The following is an 11,521-nucleotide window of genomic DNA, read 5'->3' as shown; positions in this document are numbered from 1 at the left end:
AAAAGCTTACCAAGTAACTTATAAGTTATATGGTTCTTTTATATATTAAAAGTTTTTTTCTAAGTTATTTTCATAGTAATCATTTAACTTTGTTTTACTAATGAAAACTTTTTTGTTTTGTTTACATTGTATTTTGCGGGTTATTTTTTAAAGACTATTTTAATAATACTGTTTTTCTCCCCAAGAATCATAGAAAGGAAACTAAGAAAGTTATTGGCCAGCTTCCACTACATACTGTAAAGCATGGAGAGAAGGTAATACTTCGATTGTGCTTTGTTTGGGTCCAGACAGGAGGATGTTTATGTGTTTGGGAAGTCTTTTCTTTCCAGTCCACTGTTGAGCAGTAACAAGCATGTGAGCTTTGTTAAGCTTTCATATGTCTGTTCCAATAGTTTAAAGAAAGGCTGGCAGAGATGGAATGAATGAAGAGGCCATTTATAGCAGTCATTAGTCACATGGCTGTTTAAATGTAAATGAATTACAATTACCATCCAGGTCTGTGGCTCAATAGTAGAGTCCTGAATTGACCCCAGCACCCCACCTCCCAAAAAGATTAAATGAATTACATTGAATTTAAAGATAGTTCCTACATTGTATGTACTCAGTGACAACAATGTGCCAATATTCCTGTCACTGAAAGTTCCATTGGGCCAAAGTAAATGACGATAAAGATGCTGTGCACTTAAAACTATGAACCTGGGATGCTATGAATTCATTCTGTTGAATCTGAGACTATGTTCACATTCTCTCAAAGCCCCTCGGTTACAGGGAGAATACTGAACACTTGTAGAGGAGAGAAAGCATATTTTTTAAACTATACTTTTAAAAGGGAACCTTTCTGACATGCTCAGTCAGAGATTTAAAGCATTTAGGGAACAGTGCAAACAAAACCTTACTCCAGAGGCACTGACTCCTCAAGGATACACCCTTAGAAGGGAACTTTGCTAATGTGTAACATTTGGTCTTGTAGTGGGCCATCCTCTGCAGTGACATGTTGCCTTATAGCTGTGGGCTGAAGCAGTTCCTTGGATGCTGATTTTATCTCATTAAGCTTTGAGACTCAATCTGTTTCACCTTCCATTCTTCCCTCCCCTTCACGAAAGAAAGACTATAAGAAACTACTTACATCTCTTCCTCTGTCCTACTTAAAGGACTTTTCTTAAAAGACATTAAATTATAGACCTTTTGAGTTTTAAAAATTGAAATCTGTTATCAGTGACTTCTGTGATATATTTAGGATTAAGATATGCTCAGGATTGTATGGGTGGGTCATTCCAACCCCCAATAACTTTTACACTGTAGTATAGTGGAATTTTAATAGTTGGTGCAAAGTACTGATTTCTTAATCCCGCAAATCACCAGGAGACTTTCCATTTAATAACTAGGCATACAGAGTATGTGTAGAATTTTTCATGGATATTAATAGGAAATTCTTCTGATTTATAAATTAGATGCTAATCTAGAGAATTGATTTCTAAAAATGTATTCTTCAATTCCTTTTCAGGAAGGAAATCAGGACTTTGTACAAACTTAAAATTCTACTGTACCTGCTGCATGTTTTTTTTCCCCTCCTTAGCAAAAAATTTCATTGCTTACATGTGAGAAGACAGATTCACATGTATCAGTTACTGAACCAAGCCCTTGAGAATACAAGTAAATTGATACTATTCTCTTCCTATACCCAGCATTTGTTAAAGTATGATACTAGGAACTTGTTTTAAAATTGTCACAATAATTTTTTAAAAGGTCTCTAAATGGTTTGTGAAGTGTGTACCTGGATATGGAAGCATTTTTACATTGTGAACTTCCACAGGAAAATGAATTTTTGCAGTCTGCATCTTATCCAATTCTGGAGACAAGTGATTATATTTTTTAATTTTTCTTTTCTTGTGGATTTATTTATAATAATGTATAAGTTTGTAAATTATTAAAGAATTTTAAAATGGTTTCCTGCACAACATGAAATATAAGTGAAATTATTTTGTTACAACATAGAATTTAAGGGGCTGGAGAGATGGCTCAGTGGTCAAGAGAGTTAACTTGTCTTGCGGAGAACCCATGTCAGCCCAGAACTACCTGTAACTGCAGTTCCAGGGCATCCAGTGCTTTTGGCCTCTGAGACTTCATACGTACATGGTGTGATCCAGTGCTTCTGGCCTCTGAGGCTTTACGCATGCACATGGTGTACATAAACTCATACAAGGACACTACTTATATAAAAATAGTAAAAAAATCTTTTTATAAAATATCACAACATAAAATTTAAAAATGCTGTTAAAGTTCATTTTAATAGTCTTTGATAATGCTATGTACATACTAAATCAGGTTTTTACTGCTTCCTTGTTAATTACTACACCTGGCTAAGGGTATGTTTAAATAACAACTCAAGGATAGTGGGGCTGTTTTTCATAATGAGAAGCTGCCAAAATTGCAGCCTCAGAAGCAAATACTGCTTGAGTTCCTAAATCCCTGCCTCAGAATCTCAGCTTTTCCTGGCTACACTGACCCCAACTAACTCACAGAAAGAGTCCATGGCCTATAGATTCTTGATGGAGAAATATTGCCAACTCTCCCACCCTACAACCAACAATTTTTGTTTTTTATACATGTATTCATTTGTTAGGCAAAAGTGGCGACTTGTTACAATGGAGGGGTTAACACTAATGAAGTAAAATTTCAGATATGTAGCCATTTGTACTTTCTTCAAGTTGTAACTGTTCTTTAAGAGAGATACAAATTTCTTTTAAATAATTCTAGAAGCTAAATAATGTCTTTGAATATTCAAGTATTATACTTGAAAATATTTTGTTTAACCATAATAGCAAGCCAGACTGGAGTGCAGCTAACTTCGTAGAGTGTTTCCTGGCATTGATGAAGTCCTGAGTTTGATCTCCAGCTCCATACAAACTTGGCCTGGTGGTTCACTACTGTAATCTGTACTTTTGGAAGATAAAGGCAGGGGCATCAGAAATCAAGGTCACTATTGGCTATACAGTGAACCTGAGGCCAACCTGAAAACAAGAGACCTTGTCTCGGGCTGGAGAGAGATGGCTCAGAGGTTAAGAGCACTGACTGTTCTTCCAGAGGTCCTGAGTTCAATTCCCAGCAGCCACATGGTAGCTCACAACCATCTGTAATGAGATCTGGCACCCTCTTCTTGCATGCAGGCATACAGGCAGACAGAACATTGTATACATAAAAAATAAATAAATCTTTAAAAAAGAGAGAGAGAGACCTTGTCTCAAAAAATGTGTGTGTATGATTTGCATTTCTATAGCCCTCAATTGTCTGTATTTCTTCAAATACTAACATACTATTTGAAACACTGCTAATGTTTGACTAGGCAGACAATGAATTTTTTTTCTTTTCATTTAGATTCTTTATATAACTGCTTGAAGTTATATACTTCTATATATATATATAGTTATATATTACTACGAAGTAAATGCCAAGTATGATTATCTGTGTTTTTAGATCAGGTTGTTCCAGCATAGAGTAGAATCCATTGTTTTAGTCAATTTTCTTTTTTTTTCTAACTTCTTATTATATGTGTAATGTGTGTGTGTAACTCTCTCTTTGCAGGGAATTGATATTGATGCCGAGAATTGTGCAGTGTGTATTGAAAACTTTAAAGTAAAGGATGTTATCAGAATCCTGCCATGCAAGTATGAATAAGTTTTTCCTACTAAGATACTAAAAATGACTTGTTTCAGTTTTCTGACAAAAGAGTTCCATGCTTTTTCTGATAGGAAGATCTTGTGATCTTTGATTAGCTCATCTTTCATATTGTCTTCAAGACTCCTTAAAATTACTCTGCTTGAGAGACTTCTAGGTGAACACTAAAATCTATTATGTCTTTGTTTTAGACTGACTTTCAGTCTTCCCAAGGCTTGTTTAGACTCCATTAGACACCTAGTGAAGCAGAACACATGCTTGATTAAAGGAGGAAAGATGAAGGACCCAGGGCCTTCAGTGACCTGAAAGCAGACAGTGGTTTGCTATTATTTATCCCCTGAGTGTGGGTTCCTTTTGAAGCTGTGAAAAATGAGTATTCCTCCATTTACTCAGGTTCAGTAGCACAGGTGCGGTTTTAACCCTGGGAAGTTGCCATTTCTTTTTTAACAACCTGCTACTGTAATTGACTTTTTTTAAAGAACTGCTAATCAGCAGAAGAGTTTGTTGTATATGTGAAAATTAGATTTTTCCAAGTCTGATAAATTTCAATTATACTTTACATAATTTAGAATCAAGTTACAAGTTATTGTATTTGCTTTTTTTTTTTTTTACAAAATACTTTACTATGTATATAGTACTTTTTCGTAGATTAAGTTCTTGATACCTCTGTTGAGGAAATAAAAAAATGAGTATCAAAATAATAAGAGTTCACTGAGAAAAGTGAACTGGCTAAAATCTGTCAGCATTTACCTAAGGTCAGCACAGTAGATACTTAATGAATTGAGGTCAGTATGATCGTGATGGTCGTGTTCTGCAGAAAAGCATTGAAAGTCCAGTTTTAGGCTGGGTTTAGAGCAGGTCTTTCCCCTTTCAGCGTGATGCTCAGGAGTGCGCAGGAGAGAGGCAGTAGGTATGTGCTGATGTCTGCACTCAGCTTGTGCTTGACCTCTGCAGATACGCTGTGGTGTGCACATTATTGGGATTTTTATTTTGGTCATTTTTTCTCCTGAGCAATATGTTAAACATCCCCCAATAAAACTAGAAGTTTCTTGTTTTTTGAAAAATTCTTCTGGGTCAGTCAGTATTAATTTGAGGTTGAATGATAAGCTGGACTAGACTGATACATAATTAAGAATTGCTATTTTTTAGTGGCACTGCAGCTTTTGTTTAATAGAAAAAAGTCTTCAAAAGACTAATAATAGAGGCAGAGGCAGTTGGATCTCTGTAGGCTTGAGGCCCAGCCTGGTCTACAAAGCAAGTTCCAGGACAGCCAGGGCTACACAGAGAAACCCTGTCTCCAAAAAAAAAAAAAAAGAAAAGAAGAAAGAAAGAAAAAGGAGTAATAATAATGAACAGTTACTAAGTATATACTTGTTGTAGACACTGCGAAGAGCTCATGGTGTAGATGCAGAGATTAGGGGAGACAGAGCTCCTTGTGGTCATGCTTTTTAGTCACAGCTACTGCTTGAGCCTAATCTGTCTGGCTTCAAAGCCTCTAATTAACTTCACACATAACATGGGAAGGGCAGGAAACTAAGATAAACCAACAAGAAAGGAACGTGTATGTGTCTTCCTGGTAGCAACAGATGTTTATTAAAGAAGGGTTCATAAAGGTACACAAGAGGAAACAACTTCGTGCCGCTCATCGGCATTGTCACGTATTTCCACTTGAGTCATTTATAGACTTGAAGATATGCTCAGTTTAGGATTAGTTTATTAGTTAGTAGTAAGAGCTTATTTATGGGCTTTACTAGCCTAAGTGGTTTATAAGTGTCCTACTAAGACACATAAACATGCTTGGGCACTGTAGCACATAACTGTAATCCTAGTATTTGGGAGGCAGAGGTACAAGGATTCTAAATCCAAGGTAATCCTGGACTGCATAGCACATTCTAGGCTAGCTTGAATGACATAGTAAGACTCTATCTCAAAAAAAATAAAATAGTACACACAAAAAAATTTATAACCTGGTATGTGGTAGAAATTGATCCATCCTATTTTGTGGAATGAAGAGAAGCTTTTACTTTTTAAAAACATTTCACTATTAAGTCCAAAATCTATTTAAGTAGAAAATAGAAAAGTGATTAGACTATAATGTTAGTGTACTGTTGTCTAACTTTTAATAGAGGGATATGTTGGTAAAATGCATTATTTCCTTTATAAGATACGGAAGCATTTATTTTAAGACATTAATACATACTTAATTTTTTTAGGCATATTTTTCATAGAATATGCATTGACCCATGGCTTTTGGATCACCGAACGTGTCCAATGTGTAAACTTGATGTCATCAAAGCCCTGGGATATTGGGTTTGTTACGTTTTTGTTTATATTCAATCTCTGCCCCAGTTCTTCCTGAGTATCTCACTTTTATTATGACTAGAGGCAAGAGGAACAGACAGAATGCTCCTTCTGATATGCTTGCTGTTATCTAAAGAAGTTTTCTGTACTAAAAATGAATTTGTAGAGTAACCCACTAAAATCAGTGAACTGAGTTTGACAGAAAAAGATGCTAGCATGTGTCCCCAGTTTTTAACTACTTAGAGCAGTATAGTTCTGTGTACTATAGTATTGTGTGTGTGTGTGTGTACACGTGTGTACATGTATGCGTGCGTGTGTGCACATGCATGTGTATGTTTGGTTTATGTAAACCAATACATAGAATGTATGAAACAGAAGAGCATTCTACATTTTCTGCCTTCAGAGACACATTTTACATATACTATACCCAACAGTTTTTGACATCTGTTTTCGCTGTTGCTGGGTTTCACAGTTCATTGGTACAGGATAAACTTGTTCTACATTAAGTTTTGTCCCTTATTTTGTGATGGACAAGGATCTTCCTGGAGATACAAGGGTAAAATGAAAGAGATTATAACAATAGCTAGCCACATGCTTGCTCCAAGCCTTAAACACATGATTACATTTTATCTTCACATTTATCTTCACAGTCTCTATATGAAGCACTCTTATTATCCCTACTCTATTAATTAGAAACTTAAGCTTAGAGTTGCTGACTTTTCATATTAGGTCTCACAGCTAATTGGTAAGGAACTGGCTTTCAAACATAAGTTATTTCTTCCCTACTTAGAAAAGATATGGGAGAGCTCTTTTTAAGTTTTTTGGGTATTTTTGTTGTTGTTGTTTGTTTTTTAGATCTCCATATGATCTATTATGACTCAAAATACTACTGATTAAAGTATTTTAGATAAATATTTGAAGTGATTAGAAATGTAGCTCAGACTGCTTGCATACCTTGCATTGAAGCCTCAGATTCAGTTCCCCACAGCACATAAACTGGATGAACATTTATGCAACTTTAATGGTGTCACTAACAAACTGCCCATGGAACAAGACTGGCTTCATAGGCTGCAGGTGTGACATCATCTTCTAGCTTGGTATGTCTTCAGCAGATACTAAGAGATCTCTTGCTGCTGACATGCCCTGTAGAGTGTTTCACATAGTGGTCCAGGATGCCCTTACTATAGTTCCTCAGGGAGAAAAGGTTGGTACCCAGCTGTGCCTTATCCTGCTTTGTCCTGAAATGTGTCTTTCTTACAGAATACCTAAACTTCCTTCAATCCCTTTGGCCTGGGATAGCATTCCTCCCTAATGAGTTTGGTTTGTGCTCTCTATTATAGAAACCACAGTTCAGCAAGAAGCTGAGCCTGATGGTTCAGAATCTTAAAAGAGAAAACACAGAGCTTGATGGATTGTTTTCTTGATAAAAGTCTTGAACTCCCTTAGGTGCACTCCAAAGCTTGTGCTAAGTTGTTGTCTTTTGAGTGAACCAGCTTTTCGTCTCTTGACATTTATGTGAGACTGATTTCTGTTCTTAGCTAAGTCAAAGACTTGCACCCTCATACATTTTGTTTAGAAATTGTAAGTCCACATATACTCATGTATTAGAAATCAGTTTTCATTTTATATGAAGTTGGATTATTTTCTTGGAGTGTTATTTCAGGAAGCTAGACTATAGAGAACCAGAGTGTATGACTTACTTTGTGAAGGATGGAAAGTTATTGTAACTTCAAAGCTAAGGATTTGTGTGTCTTTGATGTTTCCATTTTTAGAGGTTTCTGTTCCCTTATAACCACTCGAGTCCCAGTGACCCTTTACACAGCCTTTAAAGGCAGTCCTTTGGTTTGAAGCTGTGTCCACCACATTCATTAAGCAAACAATGCTGTCTAAGATGTTAAGCTGAACTTGGCTCAGAGATAAATAAGGTACAGCTCCTTTGCTAGATAAAGACTCTTAAGGATTTCTCTTTCAGGCCAAATGGAGCCAGTACATATCCAGAGATACAGGGAACATGGTAAATGCTGTCTGGATCAGAAAAGAAAGATCTTATACTGCCTGTTAGATGTGGAAAGATGGAGAGAGTATTTTTTAGTGCGACTGATGGGGGCTTTGACTGTCACCTCAGTGTCTAATAGGTGGCTGGTACGTGCACAGGGATATGAACTATCAGGTTAGAGATTTGTGAAGAGTTGAGTTTCGCAGGTATTTAGAGAAACCAGTTGGGATGGGGCTGAACAGGAGTTGGCATTGTGACATTACAACAACAGGAATGTTTGCTTGATGTGTTATGAGTTGGTGTCGGGAAAGAGCGGTTTGAGTGTCTAGGATGCCAAGTTACTGATGAGGGAGGAGGGGGTGGCTTTAAAATGCACATAGAGCAGACAAAAGATGTCTGAGAACCCACGGAGGTCGAGTGCCTGTGTCTCCCCTGCTCACAAGCCTGCCAGCTGTCATTCACTTTCCAGCAGTTTCATCTGCCCACGTGCAGCTTTAGCTCTTTGATTAACCAAGAAGAATGTCTGAAACACCCACCCACTCATGTTGAGGCTTAATGTAGTGGTGCTAAAGGAGTCTCTGGCCCTCCTTTCATTATCTTCCTTCAAAGCAACAAAGAGGGGAGGGAGGGAAGTTGGAGATAAAGCACAGCTGAGAAACTATATATAAGGAAGAAGTCAGGGCTGATTTTAAAACAAAAATCTGAAGCCTTTAGCTGTTCAGAAGCTGTCTCTGACACCCCAGGGCTGTGCTGAGCCTGGGGGCTGTCATTAGGGCACCTGGCTGCCTCCTGAGGGAACAGCAGTGAGGCTGCACAAGTTCACACTCTACAAGAAGACGCTTTCAGGAAAGAGCCACTTTGTGACTAAATAGTTTAAAAGGTGAGACACAACTTGCATGAGACTGACTATCTTTAGAGGAAAACAGCCAAGCTTGGTAGGTCTTAGAAAGCTGCCTATTGCGAAGTAACCCCTTTTATCATGACATTGGGCTGAGGAGGTGGTGTGCTTCCCACCAGATAACCTGTAGAGTCAAGGATGTCTCGTGTTAACTTACTAGCACATGACCCCACAGTGTGGTCATGTCATTGAGAAAGCCATTGCCTTTTGTCTACCTCTCAAGGGGGACCCTGAGGATCCACAGGAGTTACCCATTCCAGAAGCTGCTCCGGGAAGTGTTTCTGTTGGGAATCTGAGTGTGACATCCCACGATGAGGACAGGAGTGCTGAAAGCAACCTTCCATCATCTTCCTCAAGTGAGTCTGGGCCACACCGCCCCTGCTTTAAAGAAGATGCCGGGGAAGACACCGCATTGCTAGGTATGTGGCTGCAGTTGTAACACCATGATGTTACCAGTGATGGAGTGGAATGGAAAAGAGAAAAATATAAAAGCATAAATGAAAACTATAGTCCCACACTTAGAGATACCATTTTAACCTTTTGATAAATTCATTCTCAAGAACGGGGAAATATGTAAATGTTTGGTCAGCTGTTCTTATGTATAATGTTTTTTCTGTATCATTGCTAGATAAATTTGTGTGTGTGTGTGTATAAAAGACTATCTTGTATTTAAGTTTTTCTTCTGAATTAATTGCTCAATTCATCTCTTTTTTGTGTTTTGTTTGGTTTTCTGTGCTCTCATTCTATGGTATAGTTAGCACAGCTCATAGTCTTCTTGCCTCTGCTTCTCAACCCACCTAATTTTTTCATACTAATTCTTAGTTCAAACTCTGTCCTAGTTACTTTTCTAATGCCATGACAGAACACCATGACCAAGGCAACTAAAATGTTTATCGGGGCTCACTCTTGCTGAAGGTTAGAATCCATGACCATGATGGTGGGGAGCATGGCAGCAGGCAGGCATGCACTGGAGCAGTAGCTGAGAGCTCGCATCTCATCCACAAGTTCAAGGCAGAGAGGAAAAGAAAATGGGCTTGGTGTGGAGGTTTCAAACCTCAAAGCCCCACCCCCAGAGACCACCTCCAACAAGGCTAGACCACTGTTGCCTCCCAGACAGACAGCTCCACCAGCTGGGGACCAGGTGTTCAGATATATGCGCCTGTGCGGCATTCTCATTCAAACACCACGGACTCTTTAGAAAAGAAGCTTTTTTTGTATTGCATGGTGTCACTCAAACCTGCAGCTTTGGGCTTAGCCCTTTCTTCCAACTTTTTAGAATTTAATTATGAAAATATACAATCTCTGTCATATATTATATTGTTTTCTTCTCCCTCAGTTTCTTTATTTCTTCTTAGTGTTAGGGATGGAACTCGGGGTTTGGGGAATACTGAGCACAAATTCTGGCACTCAGCCATCTTCCAGTGCCTAATTTCTGTATCTTTCAGTTTCTTTATAATTTTTTTTGTCTTCTAGCATCTCCTTAGGCCTTTTATGACATGCTAAATAGGAAAATCTTTCTTCTTGGGGTTGGCTATAGAATTATGACTTGTATTTTGCTAATACTTGTGGGGTTTTTTTTTTTCTTCAAATTCTTTTTTGAAACAGCATCTTATGTAGACCAGGATAGCCTCAAACTCTCTAGGTAGCTGAGGATGACTTTGAACTTCTGATTTATCTGACCACCACCTCCCAAGTGCTAAGATTATAGGCATGCGTTACCACCATGATTTTATGCAGTGCTTGGGAGCAAACCCAGGGTTGTGTGCATGCTAAGCAAGCACTCTACCAACTGAACTACATCCCCATTTTTACACCCTTTTAATTAATTTATTCATTGATTTATTGGGGTACCCAGGTGTGCTATTACTCAAGTATAGAAGTCAGGATAACTTTTGAGTAGTCAGTTCTCTCCTCCTACCATGGGTCTCGGGGATCAAACTCAGGTTGTCAGGCTTGGCAGAAAGTACCTCTGAACCATCTTACTGGCCCCTCCTCTGCATTCTTTAAAGATTAATTATGAAATGATTTTGAGCCTGGTGTGATAATGGTGTGATGTCTTTATTCCCAGCACTTGAGAGGCAGAGGTATGTGGATCTTTGTGAGTGTGAGGTCAGCCTGGTCTATATAGGGAGTTCCAGGCCAGCTAGGACTCATAGTGAGACCCTGTCTCCAAACAAAAGAGGGTGTAGTGGTGGCTCCATGGTTAAGAGCACTGGCTGCTCTTCCAGAAGACCTGAGATCCATTACCAGCCCTCACATGATGGCTCACAACCATCTATAACTCCAGTTCCTGGAAATTCCATATCCTGTTTGGCCTCTACAGGCACCAGACATGCATGTTTTATTGTGTGCGGATATATGTGTATTGGGAGTGTGGACTGCACGTGTGTGCGGGTGAAAGTGCAGTTGTGCACACTGTTGTGCAGGCCAGAGGTCACCCTCAGGTATCATTCTTCAGGGCATTATCCACTCCTTTTTGAGACAAGGTCTCTCACTGGCCTGGGACTTGCCTGCTAAGCTAGGCTGGCTGACTGGAGAGCCTCAGGAATCCATCATCCCTCTCTACTTTTTCTAGTGCTGGGATTACAAGCACACACTACTACGTGCAGCTTTTTTTTATGACTTTTCTAGGGACTGGACTTAGGTAGTAA

The 11,521-nt window shown here is 38.6% G+C and overlaps 1 protein-coding gene across 1 annotated transcript in view; it reads left to right on the top strand.

Annotated features, from left to right (window-relative positions):
• Rnf149 (ring finger protein 149) overlaps positions 1–11,521 on the top strand; it is a 29,218-nt gene that overhangs the window by 12,170 nt on the left and 5,527 nt on the right. Inside the window, exons 3-6 of the mRNA XM_028865763.2 lie at positions 186–254; positions 3,583–3,665; positions 5,889–5,985; positions 9,094–9,289. Of these exons, the coding sequence (XP_028721596.1) occupies positions 186–254; positions 3,583–3,665; positions 5,889–5,985; positions 9,094–9,289 (445 nt within the window). The remainder of the gene's footprint in view (positions 1–185; positions 255–3,582; positions 3,666–5,888; positions 5,986–9,093; positions 9,290–11,521) is intronic.

This window comes from Peromyscus leucopus, chromosome 16_21, assembly GCF_004664715.2.
Source record: "Peromyscus leucopus breed LL Stock chromosome 16_21, UCI_PerLeu_2.1, whole genome shotgun sequence".
Classification (NCBI taxonomy): domain Eukaryota; kingdom Metazoa; phylum Chordata; class Mammalia; order Rodentia; family Cricetidae; genus Peromyscus; species Peromyscus leucopus.
The sequence above is the reverse complement of the archived record's forward strand: the minus strand, read 5'-3'. Positions and strand labels throughout refer to the sequence as shown.